The sequence below is a fragment of the Cetorhinus maximus genome, chromosome 6 (assembly GCF_964194155.1).
Source record: "Cetorhinus maximus chromosome 6, sCetMax3.hap1.1, whole genome shotgun sequence".
NCBI lineage: Eukaryota > Metazoa > Chordata > Chondrichthyes > Lamniformes > Cetorhinidae > Cetorhinus > Cetorhinus maximus.
This window is the reverse complement of record NC_135884.1, coordinates 130,769,841-130,791,990: the sequence shown is the minus strand read 5'-3', so window position 1 is coordinate 130,791,990 and position 22,150 is coordinate 130,769,841. Positions and strand designations below refer to the sequence as shown.

Sequence of the window (22,150 nt, the reverse complement as noted above, 5' to 3'; positions counted from 1 at the left end):
CTTATTCCCCTTTCTGTCTTTTGTTTTGCCCTTGATTCCCCCTCTTCTGACTCCTTGCATTGGTTCCCACCCCCCCTGCCATTTTGGATTAAACCCTCCCCAACCACTCTAGCAAATATTCCCCCTAGGACATCAGTCCTGGTCCTGCCCAGGTGTAACCCGCCCAGTTTGTACTGGTCCCACCTCCCCCAGAACCGGTCCCAATGTCCCAGGAATCTGAAACCCTCCCCCTCACACCATCTCTTCAGCCACGTATTCATCCGATATATCCTGTGATTTCTACTCTGACTAGCACGTGGCACTGGTAGTAATCCTGAGATCACTACCTTGGAGGTCCTACTTTTCAACTTACTTCCTAACTCCCTATATTCTGCTTTTCGGACCTCATCCCTTTTTTCACCTGTATCGTTTGTACCAATGTGTACCACGACCTCTGGCTGTTCACCCTCCCACTTCAGAATGTCCTGTAGCCGCTCTGAGACATCTTTGACCCTAGCACCAGGGAGGCAACATACCATCCTGGAGTCTCGTTTGCGGCCACAGGAACGCCTATCTATTCCCCTTACAATTGAATCCCCTATAACTATTGCATTCCCATACTTTTTACTCCTCCCCTGTGCAGCAGAGCCAACCACGGTGCAACGAATTTGGCTGTTGCTGCTTTCCCCTGAGAAGCTATTCCCCCCAACAGTATCCAAAGCGGAATATCTGTTTTACAGGGGAATAGCCACAGGAGATTCCTGCACTGCCTGCCTAGTCCTCTTGCTCTGCCTGGTGGTCACCCATTCCCTTCCTGCCTGTGGACTCTTAGCCTGCGGTGTGACCACCTCTCTATATGTGCTATCCACGATACTCTCCGCCTCGCGGATGCTCCACAGTGTCCCCAACTACCGCTCCAGATCCGAAACCTGGGCTTCCAGGAGCTGCAGCTGGAGACACTTGCCACACAAATGCTGGCCCCGGGCACTGGAAATGTTCCCGGCTTCCCACATAGAGCAGGAGGAGCACACCACGGCTTTGAGCCCTCCTGCCATGACTTACCCCTTTAAATTAAATTAAACCTTTTGGAAGATACTTAATATTAAATAATATCAATTACACTAGGGCCCTTCTTCCCTGCTCCTCGTTGTTACAGAATATAGCCCTTACAAATAATGAACCACAAAATAAGAACTTAAAAACTATGTGATAAAAGTAGTAAATACTTACCTCACCGTACTCACTGTGCTCAAAGGATCAACTCGCTCCCTCCTCACCGAACTCCCTCAGTCACCTCTGCTCTCCCAGCTCCTTTTCAACTCCCGGCTCCTCTCGCGCTTCTTTTCAACTCCCGGCTCCTCTCGCACTTCTCTTCAACTCCTGACTCCTGTTGTGCTTCTCTTCAACTCCCAACTGCTCTCGCGCTCCTCTTCAACTCCCGACTCCTCTCGCGCTGCTTTTCAACTCCCGACTCCTGTCGCGCTTCTCTTCAACTCCTGACTCCTCTCGCACTTCTCTTGAACTCCAGACGCTGCCCCACCTGCCCCAGAACCGGTCCCAATGCCTCAGAAACCTAAAGCGCCCCCCCCCAACTCCATTTCTCCAGCCATATGTTGAACTGCTCAATGTTCCTATTCTTATGCTCACTAGCACGTGGCACTAGAAGTGATCCTGCATTTTAATTTCCTTCCTAACTCCCTAAAATCTGCTTTCAGGACCTCATTCCTTTTCCTACCTATGTCATTGGTCTCAATGTGGACCACGACCCCTGGCTGTTCACCCGCCCCAAAAGAATGTGCTGTTTGATATCATTGACCAGTCGATGGGATGTACAGCCTGCGTAACTGGCATTGCACCGGCAATGCAATTCATATACAACATGTACAACCAAGCGACTAATCTGAGGTAAGGCAGCCACCTGGCACATCAATTCTGCACCCACCCTGACCCTAGCATAAAACAGTTACATAGGCAACAATTCATCCCTCTCATAAACACCCATTGCTTAAAATTAATTTCTGTTATACCATTCTTCACAAGGCAGTAGGCCACTTGGCAGGTAGCAGGAAAAACTGGGGAGAATGGAACAATGAAGCTCAAAGTTTACAATTTAAATAGAAATATAAAAATTTAGCATATCTTCCCTCTCACGGCCCACATGCACCTGCCCGCTAGCCCAGAACTGGAGAGCATTTTGCTGCACTTCATTGAGGTGCTGAATGGCCAAGGCAAGGTCTTCCTCAATCCTGCTTAAGGTGGTAGCTTGATTGTGCAAGTCATTAGTGAGGTCCAGCATGCACTCGGTTTCCTGAGGCATCTGATGCTCCATGCAAGTGGCCATTCTTTCCATGGACATTGACACCAACCCTAAGGCCTGTGACATCATGTCTCCCTCTCTTTGAGGGTGTGCAGTGGCAGTGCCTCCGAAAAGGCTGACAGAACCTCATATATTTTCTGCTGAGTCTCCAGAATAGATTTCTTCAGAGGCTTCCACCGAGATTTGGCATCTGTGTCCAGCTGAACAGAGCTTGTAGAGTCCTGTGCTGCCTGACAGGGACTCTCCACTGCTGTCCCTGTCTCCACCACCAGACCACTTGTGATGTGTGATGTTGTCCATTTGGCAACCCATCTCGCTGTCTTGGCGGCCTCATAGAGGTGTGCTTATCTGAGGTGGTGGAGGGTACACATGAGTTGTGTTGAGTTACATCCTCAGAGTGATCTCCCCTTAGGAGTCTTCATCCATCTGCAGCACCACCTCCTGTGAACATTGGTAGGACTGTAGGAGATGAAAGGCATGAATCAGAAGAGGCAAGAAGATAGGATTCCAAGTTATCATTATGCACATTATCATATTATAGTGGTTGCTAATATCAGGTCAACATAAATGAGTCTTGTAGGCCATGTGGCTGTGTTATATTTAATTCTGTCACCAGGTAGCTGGGAGTCCTTCATCTCACTATCTCCAATGACCAGGCATGCTGAGACCCATCTTACGTCCACTGTCTCCTCTATAGCTGTCAAGGTGGCAATGACTGGAGGGCCACCTCCAGTTCTCTGTCTCTCCCCGGTGTTCTGTGCTCTATTTTCCTGTAAGAGTGAGAAGCGGAATCTATTGAAAGGATGGAAGGACAGCATTCGTGCAGGGTCACTGTGAGAGATGAGTGTGACATGGTAATAAGTTGAGCATGTGTCAGTGGTGGCAGATCAGATAGAGAAGTGAGAAAGTGCCTCGAGTGAGAAGGATGGATGCACCTGCAAGAATTATTGGTCTGAGAAATGATGTGGGGAAGGCTATGGAAGGCAGAGCTGAGGGAGTTTATACTTGAATGTGCCATGCCACTAACCATTCCTGCCTTGATCAGATCATTAGGCCTCTTGTGACTCTGTATCCAGGAATGAGGCACCACACTCCTGCTCCTAAACTCCTCAATCACTTCTTACCAGGCCTGTTTGTTCTCTGAAGGCCTTTTTCCTCCTATGTGTGGGAGACAGAATCTCCTTGCATTCCCAAAGAGCCCACAACATGGTGTCCAGGGATGCATTTGAAAAGCATGATGCTTCCCTTCCATTTGAAACTCCATATGTGAAGTTCCTGGCTCTATCATGATACTTTAATACTCCTTCAGTTCTGACCCTTGCAGAGTCCCTTTAATAAATGAAGATGAAACAGATTGATGTGGGTCATCATCCCATCCATCTCCTTGTGGAGACAAAGTCCCATCTTCACAGTGAGGATACCATCCATCATGTTGTGTGGCACTACTACTATGCAAATGGGATCAATTCAGAACAGATCTAGCAGCTCAAAACTGGGCATCCGTGAGACACTGTGGGCCATCAGCAGCAGCAGAATTGTATTCAACCATAATCTGTAACCTTATGGCCCTGCATACCCATCACCGTACCATTATCATCAACCTTGATTAAATGAGGAGTGCAGGAGAGCAGTGGTAGCAACATGTACCATCTACAAGATGCACTGTAGCAACTCACCAGTACTCTTTTGACAGCACCTTCCAAACCTGCGACCTCTAGGGGACCAGCAGATGCATGGAAACACCACCACCTGCAATTTCCCCTCCAAGCCACACACCATCCTGACGTGGAACTATATCGCCATTTCTTCACTGTGGCTGTGTAAGGAGGAGGTAAAAGGCCAGGTATTGCATTTCGGAAAGGTGCCTTGAGGTGAAGAAGTGGTATTGGGAATGATTGAAGAACGGACCAGGAGATGGATGTCCCTTTGAAATGCTGAAGGAGAGGGAGGACATTGGTGTACATCTGTGTGATCCATGGCACCACATCTGCAGTAAGCATCTGCAGCTCGAGGAACTTCAGCTCAGAGTTGATGAGCTAGAGTCCAAACGTCAGACACTGCAATGCATCAGGGAAGTGGAAAGTTACCTGGACACTTTGTTCCAGGAGGCAGTCACAGCCCTTAGGCTAGGTTCTTCACATTCGGTCCGTGGTCACGGACAGGAGGATGTGATTGCAAGTGGCAATTATGGGGATCCAGAAGGTTGCAATGGAGAAGCCTCAGCCCTTGTTTGCCCAACAGTTACAGGAGTCTGAAGACAGAGTTGGCTAAAATGAAATGGGAAAATAAATTAAATGACAAGATGGTACAGAAGTAGTTGCAGACATTTGAGTAGATATTTCATAACTCTCAAAAACATCTTCCATTGAGAAAAAAAGATGCTACGAGAAGGATGCACCATCTGTAGCTAACTAAGGAAGTCAAGGATGGTATCAAGTTAAAAGAAAAGATATACAATGCTGCAAATTTTAGTGGTAGGCTAGATGATTTTAGAAACAGGAAAAGGATAACTAAAACAAGAGGGAGAAATTGGAGCATGAGAGAAAACAAGCTAGAAAAATACAAACAGATAGTAAAAGCTTCTTCAAGTATATGAAAAGGATAAGAGTGGCAAAGGTGAGTTTTGGTCCCCTAGAGCATGCAAACATACGAATTAGCAGCAGGAGTAGGCCATTCAGCCCCTTGAGCTTGCTCTGCCATTCAGTAAGTTCATGGTTGATTTGATTGTGGCCTCAACACCATATTCCCACCTATCCCTGATAACCTTTGACTCCCTTATTAATCAAAAATTTTATCTACCTCTGCTTTAAAAATATTCAATGACCCTGCCTCCACCTGTCTCTGAGGAAGAGAGTTCCAAAGATTCACGACCCTCTGAGAAAAGAAATTCTCCCCCTCTTTGTCTTAAAGGGCGATCCCTTATTTTTAAACTGTGTCCCCTAGTTCTAGTCTCTCCCACAAGGGAAAACATCCTTTCAGCATCCACCCTGTTAAGTTTCAATAAGGTCACTTCTCATTCTTCTACACTCCAATGATACAGGCCCAATATCCCAGGTATCAGTTGAGTGGACTTTCTCTGTACTGCTTCTAACATATTTATATTCTTTCTTAAATAAAGAGACCAAAACTGTACATAGTACTCCAGATGTAGTCTCACCAGCACCCTACACAACTGTAGCAAAATATCTCCACTTTTATATTCCATTCCTCTTGCAATAAACTACAACATTCAATTTGGGAAAATGTATGGTTGTCTACTTTGGCAGGAGGAATAGAAAAGCAGGATATTATTTAAATGGAGAGAGACTGCAGAATGCTGCAGTACAGCGGGATCTGGATGTCCTTGTACATGACTTACAAAGCATTAGCATGCAAGTACAGCAAGTAATTAGGAAAGCAAATGGAATGTTGGCCTTTATTGCAAGGGGGGGGGGTGGAGTATAAAAGTAGGGAAGTCTTGCTGCAACTGTACAGCACAATGGTGAGACCATACCAGGAATACTGTGTACGGCTCTGGTCTCTTTACTTAAGGAAGAAGTTCAGTAAAGGTTCACTAGGCTGATTCCTGGGATTGTCTTATGAGGAAAGGTTGAGCAGGTTGGGCCTATACTCATTGGGAGTTTAGAAGAATGAGAGGTGATTTTATTGAAATATATTAGATTCTGAGGGTACTTGGCATGGTAGATGCTGAGAGGATGTTTCCTCTCATGGGGGAATCTAGAACTAGGGGCCACAATTTCAAATAAAGGGGTCTCTCATTTAAGAGAGAGATGAGGAATTTCTTCTCAGAGGATCATTAGCCTTTGGAATTCTCTTCCACAGAGAGTGGTGGAGGCTGGTTCACTGAATATATTCAAGGCAGAGCTAGACAGGTTTTTGATCTTCAAGATAATCAAGGGTTATGGGAGACAGGCGAGAAATTGGAGTTAAGGCCGCAACCAGATCAACCATGATTTTATTGAATGGTGGAGATGGCTCGATGGGCCAAATGGCCTACTCCTACACCTGTTTCTTATGATCTTACTAGGGTAGGGGACGATGTGTTTGGTGATGGTATCATTTTGGAGGTGGCAGAAATGGTAATGGATCATCCTCTAATATGAAGGCTGGTAGGGTGGAAGGTGAGGACAAGGGGATGGACATGGTAGAGGGCCCTGTTAACCATGCTGAAGAGGAATCCTCATTTGAGGAAAAAGGAAGGAAGAAAGATGTATTGGAAGCACTGGTTTGGAAGTTGACATTGTCCAGAATATTGGAGATTGTGTCTTTGGATGTGTATGTGGGTCAGGGATTGAGAGATGCTGAATAATGGGGTACCTTTGTATTTTGGCATCCAGCTGGGACATTAAGCACCGCATAAGCACAGACGAGCTATAGAATAAAGCTTCCTTCACCCTGACGATGTTCCTTTACACAACCTTGTAAGAGCAGCACAAATGCCACTTTTTCCAATTGTCGCTCTCATTACCCTTGAACTACCTGAGCAATCATCAGTTTCCACCAAGTTATGGGAATTTTGCGCAGGTGTCTAGGCTCACACATATCTGTTTTGAAATAACGCATATCTTGAAGCATCTTTACAGTCTATAGAATGGAAATTTTGATCCAATGATCTCGTTTGGATTTTTACTCATGTATTTGAGACATAAGGACAGTTCAGAAGCTACTATGGTACCCTCTAATTGCCTCCATCCGCCTATATCTACCAACAAATCTATTTCAATCGTTCCTTTGTTGCATTTCTCAAAAGGTGGTTTTCTGTTTATGCCCTACTTCTATTTAGAAAATTTGTTTTAATCATTTTTAAGAACTGATGTTTCCAAAAACCCATTTCACATTATTAGGGACCAGACTATATGTCCTAAGATGTCATTGCACAATTGACTTAGCCCAGGTAACCCCATACTGACTGCTGTCCCTGTTCTACTGCAGATACTTCCTGAAATGAAATTATATTTTATCTCATTCGTAAGGAAGAACTCCTTTACTTTTGACACACTTTGTTTATTAGGCTTTCTGTCATTAATGAAGTAACCTTCAGATTGTGATGTGTTCTTTAAGCATTATGAACTGAATGCAAACATTTTTGTTTATCACTGGTTTATTATACAGTATTGGAAGTGATTTCACTGCAGAAATAAAGATAGATATATAGCTGTGGAATACCATGTTTCGCCATGAGCTTGATTTTTCTTGTTTTAGCAATAAAAATAGTTTACATGCTTTTGAAGCAAAATCACTGCATTTTAAGACAGGTGTGACATTAAAACCTTGTTAACAATCTATTGGAGGTTATCTGAATGGTGCATTTATAAATCGTGTTTGCCCTGGGGGTAACGCAAAAAGATTGATTTTTTTCAACCTTGCTTGGTTTTGATTTACATCTTTAGATTACCTGGATACAGCATGGTTTGGTTTATTGCATGCACTATTAAAGTCTGTGCTTATCTACTGATTCATTTACTCAACCCAATGCCTTTACCATTGAGAAAGCAGGTAGAACTATGAAGAAAGAAGCCAATCCTCAGCTTGTTTAGTTACAGCAGGCTGAAATAATTTTAATACTTTCCATGTCTAATCATGAACTGACCCATTGTTTTTCATTTAAGAATTTGTAAATGTTCTAAATGAGCTTACATTCTGTTTCCCCTGTCACCAACTTGTGACAAATAACATAAACAATGATAGTTGATAGTTTTTTGTTTTTATATTTATATAGTTGATAGTTACTTGGTTGAATAAGCATAGCAAACAAGCAGAAATTATTTTGTTCTTTAAATATATGAAGGACTTGCTAGTTTGGTGATATTTATACAAAACTAAAACACTGAATAGTTGAACTTTATTGAGGAAGTACAGTGAAAGATGCCAAACGGCAGAAATCCGATTTGCACCTGAAGCTGGCTGCAAGCCAGTGGAGAGATCACTCCAGCCACTCATCCATCCTTTCTTGATCCTCAAGGCAAATTCAACATCGGACTCAATTCAATAAAAGCGGCAGGCTGCAGATGCCAATATGCCAATGTAATAATACAGCTTGTTAACTGTGGCCTGATGAATTTCAGCCAGATCTGATGAGCTGCCCCAGAGGTAGGCCCTGGAATTGAGGAAGCAGAGGGGAGTGTCAGACAAGCTCTGCCTACTGGTGCCTAGATTTCATATTGAGGTCCTACAACAGGCATTGAATCCCAGTTTAAATAGAAAAGCAGACCTACACCTGTTGCAGGCAGGCTGCTTGCCCATTTACAGGCCAACTTGAATATAGCATCAGGTTAGGCCTGGGTAACAATAGGCCATCAAGTTTTCCAATTCCCCCAGTTTTAAACTCTTGGATGCCTGTTGTTTAGGTACACACTGGATGGCTGTGGCATAAAATTTTACCCCATTGTTATAGAATTTGTAAGGCATTCATGAATAAGCTAATTCCATGAAGATAATTTTTCACAACAAAGTAGAAGATTAATATAACCCTATAAAGTGTTTCTGTTCAGGAGATTCTTTGAAATTTTAAGTTGATTTATTTTGGTGCTTTTTAAACATCTTTTTATCGTATGTTTTGCTCTAAAACACTTCCAAATTCAAGTTTTACCTTGTGTTGCAAATTGTTTGTAATACCAGACATTTTCCCTGATCCTGTCTGAAATGTGATTATAGTTCTAAGAGTTCAAAGCATGATACATTGAAGCCTTGATAAAATCTCCTTTGTTGCTCCCTATGGGTTTGCAAGAATACTTGTACATTGCAAACATTTTGTACATTGCAAACTTTTGAATTTAGTCGCCAATTTTTCCAATCCAAAGAACATGTACACCTGTTTAGGGAGTGTTTAGTTTGATTGGATTGTTCAAGTTGTTTTGGAGCATACAAAGCAATAGATTAAGCCAATTAGCTCCTGCAGTTGGTTAGACCATAAGAATATGCCAGGATTTGTGGTGGTAATGACAGGGAGACTGTCAATGTTCACTGTTATCACTCCACTAAAACTGACAGCAGCTTTGAGAGTCACAGAATAACACAAAAATCCAGAAGAGTGATTCTACACTCCACCAGACGGTGCACTGTTGCAGTCCCCTCAGAGTGCAAACCTTAAACATCAGTGAATTGACAAATGTTCCACTTTTACTCTGTTAGTCCGGCTGTAAAAACCCTTGAGAAAGTTAAACCTTGTTGATTGAGATGTAACTGGGTCTTTAACAGTGTACTTACTTCATAATTGCAGCTAAACTGAAAATCTTATTTTATATTTGTGGAATATCAAATTCCACTAGTATAATTTTAAAAAACGCATTTTTAAAATAATTTTTAAATTTGTTTATAATATGTTTGCTTCTATCTTAATCCGGCCATAATCAATTATTTTGTTATCTTAAAATTTAAATTAAAAGTTAAGAGCTTCAGTTCTCTTAACTGCCTGGTTTGCTGTTTGTGAAAATACTTCAATATGATTGACTGCTTATCCTGATTGTTGACATCGCTGCTGTTAAACACCTGGAGATCCCCTTGACTTGGCACCAAATTTAAACTGCCATCAAGAAAAGGGAAATCCACACCACAGAGATCACAAGCTCCTTGTGGGCAACTTTCTTTAAGGCAAGTGGCGAGAGCCATTGCTTCACTGCTGACTGTAAAACCAGCACATTGGATGTTTTAAAGTTAAACTAAGGGTTTATTTTGGTAAATTAAAGTCTGAGATGATGGAACTTTATGATTTTGTATGCATTACGAAAACATTAGGCCAATTGACTATATTTTTCTTCAGTCCTTTCAAATTATTTTTGCAACTTTGTCAACTTTTTCCTGAGGAATATTTGTGCTCTTATTTCTTATATTTGCCAAGTATAATTTAGCCTTTATTCTTGAGACAATGCACCAACTATCTGTATTAGAGCAATACTGTAAGGGATTTCAGTGGAAATACTGACAACATATCCAAAGAAAGGTTTGCAGTCATAAGGTGTATGTGAATAAAATGCTTGTAAGTTGCCCAAAAATGCATCCACTGCCAACTTAGAAGGTTATTTTACAACTAAAATGAAAGATATTTTCATTCCAGGCTACTGGATGGGAAGAGTCTCTTGTACAAACCCAAACAGATTTTGCTTCCTACAAAGCCACGCACAGCCACTCTGATACAGATTACGATCTCCAGGTTGCTCATCTTGAACAATTAAAGAAGGTATTATGATTTGTTCTTTTTTTTCTCATCTGTTGTGGACTAACACATGTTTGACATTGTTTTGAGCATTAACTCTAAATGAAGAGACATAAGTGATCTGTGAACAATGGATCATAATGTGAAACTACTCATCTGCTTGAGAAACAGTAATATTACATGAAAAGCGAAATATTTTCTGGCCTATATTAAAATATACACAAAGTCTTTGAAATTACACTGAGAGTTAAAAATGTATGATTACTCAAAGCATTAGTCTGAAATCACATATAATTACATAAAATCTACAGCAGAGAACCGGGCCCCCTCCCACTCTAATTATCTCTTGTCACTCTAATTAGCTTTTCCCATTTTGCCCCGATATTCCTTCTCCTTTATGTGTACATCAAGCTTCCCCTTAAATGTGTAAAACTCTTTCTGCTTCAACCGCTCTTTGTGGCAGCAAGTATATATTCTCATTCAAAAACAAAAACTGCTGGAAAAAACTCAGCAGGTCTGAAAGCATCTGTGGAGAGAAAGACAGAGTTAACGTTTCGAGTCCGTATGACTTCTTCAGAACTAAAGAGAAGTAGAAATGTGATGAAATATATAGTGTTTAAGGGGGGTGGGACAGTTGAAGCTGGATAGAAAGCCAGTGATAGGTGGAGGCAAAGGAGAGATTGCAAAAGATGTCATAAACAAAAGGTCGAAGGGATGTTGATGTTGGTGATACTAACTAAAGGAGATGCTAATGGTGACATTAAGAGTAGAAAGCAGGATGAGCAAGTGACAGATGGCCCTAGTGGGAGTATGGTGGGGGAGGAGATGGTGTGGGAAAAAAGATCGAAATAGACTAAAAGGTGGGGATAAAACAATAAATAGAAATAAATTTTAAAAATAATAATTGAAACAGATGGTTAAAAAATATATAAAAATTAAAAAATAAATACTGAAGAAAGGGGATCAAGAAGGGGTGAGAATGGAGGAGAGAATTCATGATCTGAAGTTGTTGAACTCAATGTTAAGTTCAGAAGGCTGCAAAGTGCCTAATCGGAAGATGAGGTGCTGTTCCTCCATTTTGCGGTGAGCTTCACTGGAACATTGCAGCAGGCCAAGGATGGGCATGAGAGCAGGGTGGTGTGTTGAAATGGCAAGCGACAGGAAGGTCTGGGTCATGCTTGTGGACAGACCTCTGCTTCAGATGGACTGCTTCACTTGAAAGGAGTATTTGGGCCCTTGAACGGTGAGGAGGGGGGAAGTAAAGGGGCAAGTGTTGCACCTTCTGTGATTGCATGGGAAGGTGCCGTGGGAGGGGGTTGAGATGTAGGGGATGATGGAGGAGTGGACCAGGGTGTCCCGGAGGGAACAGTCCCTACGGAATGCCGACAAGTGAGGTGAAGGGAAGATCCGTTTGGTGGTGGCATCATGCTGGAATTGGCGGAAATGGCAGAGGATGATCCTTTGAATGCGGAGGCTGGTGGGGTGAAAAATGAGGACAAGGGGGACCCTGCCGTGGTTCTGGGAGGGAGAGGAAGGTGTGAGGGCAGAGGCACGGGAGATGACACGATTGAGGGCCCTGTCAACCACCGTGGGTGGGAAATCTAGGTTATGGAAGAATGAAGACATGTCAGAAGCACTGTTTGGGAAAGTGGCATCATCGGAACAGATGCGACGGAGGCGAAGGAACTGAGAGAATGGGATGAAGTCCTTACAGTTCACTGACACTTCCCATCCCTTCCTTGACCTCTCTGTCTCAATTTCTGGTGATAGACTGTACACCAATATTCATTACAATCCCACCAACTCCCACAGCTACCTCAGCTACAACTCCTCACACCCTGCTTCCTGTAAGGACTCCATCCCATTCTCTCAGTTCCTTCGCCTTCGTCGTATCTGTTCTGATGATGCCACTTTCCAAAACAGTGCTTCTGACATGTCTTCCTTCTTTCCTAACAGAGGTTTCCCACCCACGGTGGTTGACAGGGCCCTCAATCGTGTCATCTCCCATGCCTCTGCCCTCACACCTTCCTCTCCCTCCCAGAACCATGGTAGGGACCCCTTGACCTCATTTTTCACCCCACCAGCCTCCGCATTCAAAGGATCATCCCCTACCATTTCCGCCAACTCCAGCATGATGCCACCACCAAACACACCTTCCCTTCACACCCCCTGTTGGCATTCCATAGGGACCGTTCCCTCCAGGATACCCTGGTCCAGTACTCCATCACCCCCTACACCTCAACACCTTCCCATGCAATCACAGAAGGTACAACACCTGCCACTTTACTTCTCCCCTACTCACTGTCCAAAGGCCCAAACCCTCCTTTCAAGTGAAGTAGTGCTTCACTTGCACTTCCCTCAATTTGTGCGACTGCATTCGCTGCTCCCAATGCGGTCTCCTCTACATTGCAGAGACCAAATGCAGACCGGGTGACTGCTTTGCAGACCTTCAGTCTGTCCGCAAGCATGACCCAGACCTCCCTGTCGCTTGCCATTTCAACACACCATCCTGCTTTCATGCCCACATGTCCATCCTTGGCCTGCTGCAATGTTCCAGTGAAGCTCAACGCAAACTGGAGGAACAGCACCTCATCTTCCGATTAGGCACTTTGCAGCCTTCTGAACTTAACATTGAGTTCAACAATTTTAGATCATGAACTCTGTCCTCTATCTTCACCCCTTTTTTGATCCCCTTTTTTCAGTGTTTATTTTTTAATTTTTATATATTTTTTACCACCTATTTCAATTATTATTTTTAAAATGTATTTTTATTCATTGTTTTATCCCCACCTTTTAGCCCATTTCGATCTTTTTTCCCACACCGTCCCCTCCCCCCACCCCACCCCCACTAGGGCCATCTGTCACTTGCTCGTCCTGCTTTCTACTCTTAATGTCACCATTAGCACCACCTTTAGCTAGTATCACCAACATCAACACCCCTTCGACCTTTTGTTTATGACATCTTTTGCAATCTCTCCTTTGCCTCCACCTATCACTGGCCCTCTTTCAAGCTTCACCTGTCCCACCCCCCTTAAACAGTGTATATTTCACCACATTTCTATTTCTCTTCAGCTCTGAAGAAGAGCCATATGGACTCGAAACGTTAACTGTCTTTCTCTCCACAGATGCTGTCAGACCTGCTGAGTTTTTCCAGCAATTTTTGCTTTTGTTTCAGATTTCCAGCATCGGCAGTATTTTGCTTTTATCTGTATATTCTCACTGTTCTCTGAAATTCATCGCAAATTCTTCATTTGATCTCTTAGTGGACATCTTATATCTTCCATGAATTGAATCAGTTTCTCCCTATCCATCCTATCAGGTCTTGGGGAAGAATTTTCCCATCAGCGAGCGGGGGCAGGGCCCGCTCACCAACACGTAAAATGATGCGCGGTAATGTCAGGCGGGCATCCCAATGTCACCGCGCGGCATTTAGATTGTCAGTTCGGCAGCCGCGCAGCCGCATCATCTGTGCACCCGCCGAACTGTCAAAGGCCTATTAAGGCCATTAACAAAGTAATTAAAGCTGTTAAGAATGCTGTCCGTCAACCTTAAGGTTGGCGGGCAGGCATAGAGCCCAGGCGGCCTTCGCATTTTTCATGAAACCTCATCCACGGGTGGGATGAAGTTTCATGAAGGGTTCATTAATTAAATAAAATCTTTTGAAAAAATTAATGGACATGTCCCAGCTCATGTGACAGTTTCACATGAGGGGACATGTCCTTAAAATTTTGTTTTACATTTATTACATTCTTCACAACTTAAACTAATCTCCCTGAGACACCTCCATGCTTCCGAGAGATTTCTGCGCTCTTTTGCGCGCATGCGCATAAGATCGCAGGCCCCGACTCACGGAATCCCCCTGCCAACACAGGGAGCGCATAGCGCTTCTGGGTGTGCGTCATGCTGGCCGGGACTTAATTGGCCTGCCCACGTAAGATGGAGGCGCCGATCGGGTTCGCACTCGCTCCCGCCCGCCCCTCCACAATCCCCCCGACAGGGGGAAAATTCAGCCCTTGATCATTTTAAAGACCCATATTCGGCCAACTTTTAGTCTGTCCTTCTCCAGAGGAAAATCCCCAAGTCTGATCAATCTTTCTTCATAGTTACACCCTGTCACCCTTCTAAATCTTTGCTTCACTTTCTACAGTGCTTCAGCACCCTTTCTGTAGTATGGAAACCAGCACTGCATATATATCTCTTGCTCCTCTACACCATTTTGTTTTCTACCTTCTAACAAATAAATGGCTTTCTTATACCTGGCCCCTGACTCCACACATCAAGAACTTAGTCATGAGTCTATTTTGTGGTATCTTGTTGAAGGCGTACTGTAGTACATGTATGTAACTTCCACTTGCATTTCCATTGTCTACTTCTGCTGTTGTTTCTTCAAAGAATGCCCTAAGATTGGATAAACATGAGACTATCCTTTTAGAAATTCATGCAGACTATTTTTATTGTATTCCGTATCTCTAAATTTTTAAAATCTCAGTATTGCTTTGTCTATTGAATTTTTACTTAATATTGTTTTTTGGGTATCCACTTCATTTCCTCCTATATCTACTTTTGTAAAACCGTCTTGAAGACTCCCACTGTTGTATTTGGATCTTTGTTCATCCCTTCAAGAAAAACTGAGACCAACAATCTACCTGGTATCTCTGTATTTCTATATCATCTCCTGTGAATTTATCATGCATATCCCTCAGTGACCCTATTCCTATTGTGCCTGTAGAATTCTTTACTGTTTCTTGTTGCATTCTTTGCTGCTATTCCTTCATCTTTTCTCTTTGCTTTCTAATTAGCTTGTTAACATCTTTCCTAAGCTCACCTTTTGGCATCCTTTTGCTTATTGTTTACTTATTTTGTGCTTGCCTTTTTCTTTAAATTCAGTTTATCTTGCCTCTGCATCAATATTTTTAACCAATTTATCTCCCTGAGCTCCATCCTCATCCTCTGTTGGCTTTATTCCGTCAGTTACTTTGCTGTTTGTACTATCTATATCTCTGTCATTATCTTCGCTCCTATTAGATTCTGATCACTACCTCCCTAGATGTTGAGAGTATATATTGTGATGCATGACGTCGGCCCAGATCTTCCATCAGATTGGGTTTTTTACAACAATCAATGATGGTTTCATGGTCATCATTAGACTTTTTAAAATTTCCGATTGTTTATTGAATTCAAATTTCATCACCTGCCGTGGTGGGATTTGAACCCAGGTTCCCTGGGTCTCTGGAGTACTAGTGCACCATTGCTGAGTTCCTCACTACCAACAACTTGGGGGTCAACATTAATCCCAAGCCAAACTGGACCAGCCATATCAACCTCAAGGCTACAAGAGTAGGGTAGCAGCTTGATGCTATGTAACAATTGGTTCCTGATTCCCCAAAACCTGTCCACCATCTACAAGGCGCAAGCCAGGAGTATGATGGAATACTCTCCACTTGCCTGAATGAGTGCGTCACCAACAACACTCAAGAAGTTTGACACCATCCAGGACAAAGCAGCCTGCTTGATTGTCACCCCATTCACCAACTTCAGCTTTCACTCCCTCCACCACTGATGCACAGTGGCAGCAGTGTGCACCATCTACAAGATGCACTGCAGCAACTCACCAAAGCTCCTTTGACAGTTCCTTCCAAACCCCCTACCTCCACCACTTAGAAGGACAAGGGCAGTACATGGGAACACCACCACCAGCAAGTTCCCCTCCAACTCACATCCCATCCTGACTTGGAACTATATCGTCGTTCCTTTACTGTCACTGGTTCAAAATCCTGAAACTCCCTTTCTAATAGCACTGTGGGTGTCCCTACAACACATGGACTGCAGCGGTTCAAGAAGGCAGCTCATCACCACCTTCTCCAGGGCAATTAGGAATAGGCAATAAATGCTGGCCCAGCCAAAATCGCCCACATTCTATGAACAAATAAAAAAGAAAAAAAAACCACATGCATGGATGAGTACAGCCACAGTAACAATCAAGAAACTTAACAGCATGCTGGACAGAGCAATTCACTGTGAACCTAAAGGATCCACTGCAGCAACTCAATGTTACATTGAGTAAGACAATTTTACAGTTACAGCATGTAAAATTTGTTCTGAACATAGCAGTTGTTACCTTAAAAGAGTTCCTTAGAAGAACTGGTAGGCCTCAACATTTCAGGCAGCATACTCTGCCCATTGTCTGGAGGTATAGCTGGAACAAGTGAAAATGATAGTTATATATATTGGAGGATGGAAATATGGGCAGGATCTTACTGCTGATTGGTCAGCGTATAATATTTGTAATAGATCAGTACATGTTAACATTCTTGCTGTTGATTGGTCAACTGTGCAGAATGAATGATAATGTGTTTCTTGAATAAGGGTAGCCAGATGTCACTGATAAGAAGGTTGTTGTCTTGGGGGACAGTGTGGTACTGATAGATCACCATGATCTTGTCTTGGATGCCAGTGTGTGATGGATGAGGAAAATCTAGTGTTGACCATTGAATATGGTGGTTATTAAGTTGAGCTTATTAAGTGTTTGACAATAGCAGACTTGTCCAATTCACTGTGTTTGAAATAGGTTTGAGATTCCTTGAGTTTAGTGTGTATGTTTCGCCCTGTTTCCCCAAAGTAGACAAGCCCATAATCGCATGGTGTACTGTAAATTACTGGTTTATTGTGTGATGGTTTCTTGTCTTTGTAGGTTTGAAAGATGGAGTAGAGCTTAAGAGTCTCACAATGGCACACCAATACATCAAGTCCACTCACTGACATACTTGAACGACCAATCTTTCCATCATTCCTCCACCCTCAAATCAGTGACAAGAAACTTCAACAAGAACTTTGCCATATTAAGTCAACACCTCAGCTCAATAGATCCCCTTCACACAAAATTAACATCCAGCCACCTGTTACTCACTCCGTAACAACTACTTCCATTAAGACTAAAGGCAACCTCTCGTACATCAGTTCAGCCTCATGCAGACTACAACACATATTCAAGTCAATGGATATTTCTATAAGACACAAGTCATCTAAGAAGCTCCACTCCATCCTTCATACCTAATATCATTTTGGGAGCAATATCACAGCAAAGACTGCAGCAGTTCAAGGAATATTTCCACCAGGATAACTAGGGATGGGCAATAAATGTAGTCCTACCTGCATTACACTCATCTAAAAAGCAAATAGACAAAAACAAATAAAAATAGTCCACATTTATAATAGAAAAAGCTTATGCAAACTTGCCTTGCTGTAAATAAATTCAGCAATGATAGTACTCAATATCATCCAATTTTCTGCATCTGACAGATTGAAAAATAACCAACCATAAAATGGATAAACACGTTTAAGTAAGGCATTGTCACCTCATTTCCGCTGTGAGTTCGTTGCACCTATATGAATTGCCAGCTCGTGGAAAAAATGGTAAACATAAATAGCAAGAGCACAACAAGTACTTTAAAACATTTCATACAAAGCTTAACTTCAGCCAATTTTGGTCAATTTGTGTTTCTCACTGCTGACAACTGTTTTACCATCTACTTTCTTTGCCTTCTGTTGTGGAGCTTCCATTTCAACCGCTTTGCCTGACTTGTTTTAAAGGCCTTAAATACCTTTCTTTCAGAATCGCACACCATTCCCACTAGACTTGTAGCCTACTCCTCCTAAAATCGGTAACTGATGTTTTTTTATTCTTTCATGGGATGTGGGCATTGCTGACCTCAATTCCCTGGCACCTGAACTCCCCCTCCATGCTGCAAAATGGTTGGGCCACGCTGTCCAGCCTTCCTATGAAGCCCGCTGCCTCACCAGATGCCTGCCGAATGCAGCACTGACCTGAGCTGCCACCTCTTTGCCGTCCTGATATATCTGCCAGCGCTCTGATGCCTTTGTGGCACCTGTGCACATTTTGGAAAATTGGCCATCTTCTGGCTGCCTGAGGTTTGGCAGGCCCCACCATGCTGAAGGGCTCCTACACAGGTGTAGGAGCCTGTTCTATTGGTAGGCCTTTTGGTCCTATGAAGATTTATTTTATTTCAAAATACACCAAGGGATGTTGAATTCTTTGTCCTTGACCCTTTGATGTCAATCACCTGTCATTACTCTTTTGGACCTTCACTCATATCATATGGTATCATACGGTCATATTCTACCTCATCTAATCCTTATCACCTCAAGCTTTCTCTCCCAGACTAGTTTTATTCTCTCATAACATCCCACTATCAGATAGACTATTCTTTCCCCTTATTAGACTGGTGAAAGGTGCACATTGCAGTCATGTGTGATGTTCTCACATACTACTGGAAACATGTATTTCAGCGAGCATCTTAGTTATTCAAAGTTAAATGAAAAGTTTAACACAGCTTCATACTTTTCCAACTAAGGCCCTTTTTTTAAACTAGCCCACCTTATCTAAAAATAATTTCTCTAGGCTGATTTCCATGACAGTGAAACCTTAAACAATTTCCAGTAAAAGTAAACTTAAAATACAATGAACTTGAACACTAACCCAGTCCTTTACCTATTTCAAACTAATTACATATGTGTATATTCAAAGACTATTCCTAATTTCTAACAGTGCCGCCCCCTTCCAGTGGGGGCAGTCACTCCTTGGCTCTGCTCGTAAAATCCTAGCCTTTATTTCTGCTCTACCTGTTTATCTGCTTAAAAAAATACCTATTTATCATTTGTGCCTCTGAGTGCTCCTAACTTTGTTTCCAATGTAAAGTGTGGTGTTGTTCAGAACACAATCTGCTTGAACACTGTAAAAATCAGGCACTCACCTGACACTCTCTCCTTCAATTCTCCCCACATCTTCTTGCTACTCCTGCCCTGATTACCCACACACCCCCACCCCACTAACCCCCAGTCCAAGAAAAGGCTTAGAACCACATTCTCAACTGAGACCCAGGATGTCTTTAAGTTGCTTAAAGTGTTTGTTGTACTTTCACAACAGTTTCCACAAAAGACATTTCCAGCACTGACTTGCCATGTCCCCTTAATGGGTTAAAGCATCCAAAGCTAATCTTAGATGATAAAGGAAATCAAGTTAAAATAAAACAGAGAAAGGCTTATGGCAAATGTCAGGGACAAGATTCAGTTAATAACAAGAAAATTATGGAAATTACAGGAGGGATTTGAAAAAGTTGATACAAGAACCAGAAAAAAGTTATGAAAAATAGCAGTCAGAATTAAGTTGAGCCTTCAGACATTTTGTTAACATAACGGGAGCTAAATTCAATAGCCCCCAAAAACAGCAGTGGGGATCATGATACAGAATTGCAGTGCTGCCTGTTAATTAACATGATTGCAGTGGGTAGTTATTGCTAACCACAATGCTAAATGTCTGCATGCCTCAACAGACATCCAAAACTGTAAGAATCTAGCGACAGTTAAAGCTAGCCTGCACCTCTTAAAAGGCAGCTGTATTGTCTTTGGAGCAATGGCTGGAAGTCATCATGGTACTCATTCTGAAGTGAAAAAAGATGTAATAATGGCACAACATGGATGAGAGCGTGCTGGAAGATTTTCTAACGTTGCACTGAGGCCTTGTTTGAGGAGTACAAAGGAGAAGAGATGTGTCCTATCCACAGGGGGCCAGAAGGTCCTCCAGACAAACTGTCAGAAGGCAGTGGATCAAGATAACTGTTGGTCAGTGCTAGGAGTCAAGCCCCAAAGTCCTGGATGCAGTGGTTCAAAAAGTTCACTGAAGTGGTTAAAGCAAACGAATGCATCTTCAACTGCTATATCCCACCCTCTGCACCACTAGCCTCAGCAATGCATCATACCCCTCACCCAACACCCTATCACTCACTGGCCAACAATCTCCATCAATCATGACTCATACCCTACATAGCTTCACCCCACTCTCACAAACTTAGCAATTCTCAAGCCTCACGCACTTGCTGCAAGTCTCACCACAGCTAGCACACACTGGCAGCTATTAACATCACAAGGTGTCGAAATGACAGATGCAAGTTCAATACCGAGAAGTGTGACATGATGCACTTTGGGAGGATTAATATGGAAAGACGGTATATACTGTAAATGGCACAGTTTGAGGAGTGTAGATGAGCTGAGATCGTGGTGTCCATATACAGAAATCTTAATGATGGCAGGGCAACTTGATAAGGTTGCTAAATAAAACTTTTGGATTCATTTTGTTTATAAACAGAGGTATGGAATATAAAACCAAAGAGATCGTGCTAGAACTTTATAAATCATCAGCTGGAATACAGTAGACAATTCTGGATATCATACTTCAGGAAAAACGCAAAGGCCTTAGAGAGGGTATAGAAGTTTACCAGGATGTTACAGGGATGGGGAACTTCAGTTATGAAGAGAGGTTGAAAAAGTTAGGACTTTTTTCCTTGGAACAGGGAAGGTTAAGAGTTGACCTAATAGAGGTTTTCAAGATGATGCTAGGTTTTGATAGAGGAAGACTATTCCCTCTGGCAAGTAGGTCAGTAACTGAAAATCACTGACAAGAGATCCAGAGAGAAGAGGAGAATTTATTTTGCTCAAAGTTGTCGGGATGTGGAATGCTCTAGCTGAAAAGGTAGTGGAAATTAATTCCATAAATAATTTGGGGAGTTTGGCAGGTACAGGAGGATAAGGAACTTACACGGTTACAGCCAAAAGCTGGGGTGTGGGACTAAAAGATTGAACCCCACCATCATCTCACTATCCCACTAATTCCATACTACCATAAGGCCATTCCTAATATTCCTGTACCCTGAAACCCCTCCTCCCACTACTCCCAGATCTAAGGACACCCTCACAAAACTCCCAATGCTTCCAGACCTCTGGACCAATGTAACAAAATTCCCCTCCAGAACTCTACAACTTCTACTGTCTTCCTTTTATCCTAGGCTTCAACAGGAAAGTAAAACATAAAACTGAGTATACAGCTAAACAAACATTTTATTAATCAAGGGGCTGGATTTTACGGGGCACCAAATTCCCCAACCTTCACCCCAACTGAAAAGTCGGTTGTCAACCCACCCACCCACCCAAAAGCCTGCTTCCCTGCAGGCATTTTATGTTGGGAACAGCCTTAATTGTTTCTTGGTGGGAATTCCGCCCCCATCTGGAAGGAAGCCCTGCCTTAGAGAGCTGCTGGCCAGTAAGACTACAGGCAGTCCCCAAGAAGAATTGATGGAGCCTGGACTTCAAGGTAAGTCTGGAGTTTTGGAATGACCTGGCTAGCAGACCCCAGTGAGGGTGGTGGGGGGGCTGGGTTTGAGAGGCTGGTTGGGAAGGTTAAAGGGGCTGGTATGATCTTGGGGATGGATCTGCCCAATGGGCACATGGGATCCCAACAGGAGGTCCCTTCTTCTTGCCCAAAAGCAGCCAAGTAGTGAAAGCTGCTGGGCTTACCCGACTGGCCTTCGACTTCCCTGGCCGTGGGTAAAATAAAGGTGGAGGTGGAATAAGGCCCTTAAGTGGCCATTAATTTGCTACTTAAGGGCCTCAATAGGCCCAAGGGCGGGTGGGCGGCCTGATGCCTTCCCCACCCACCATAATATGGGAAACAGGTCAGGGGTGAGTAGGAAGGCCACGTGCTTTATTTTATGAGCTCCCTGCCTTCAAATAAGCTGGTTGGGGGCGGGGAGAGGGGCGGCGGTGTAAGATCCAGTCCAAGGTTACTTGATTTATATAATTGCATAACTTGAACCCAAAAAAACTCTAACATTGCATAATCATGTGTAATA

At 43.0% G+C, this 22,150-nt stretch overlaps 1 protein-coding gene across 1 annotated transcript in view; it reads left to right on the top strand.

Annotated features, from left to right (window-relative positions):
* The window catches only part of pmfbp1 (polyamine modulated factor 1 binding protein 1), a 967,668-nt gene that overhangs the window by 765,618 nt on the left and 179,900 nt on the right, over window positions 1-22,150 (top strand). Inside the window, exon 29 of the mRNA XM_078544531.1 lies at window positions 10,350-10,472. Coding sequence (XP_078400657.1) covers window positions 10,350-10,472 — 123 coding nt within the window. The remainder of the gene's footprint in view (window positions 1-10,349; window positions 10,473-22,150) is intronic.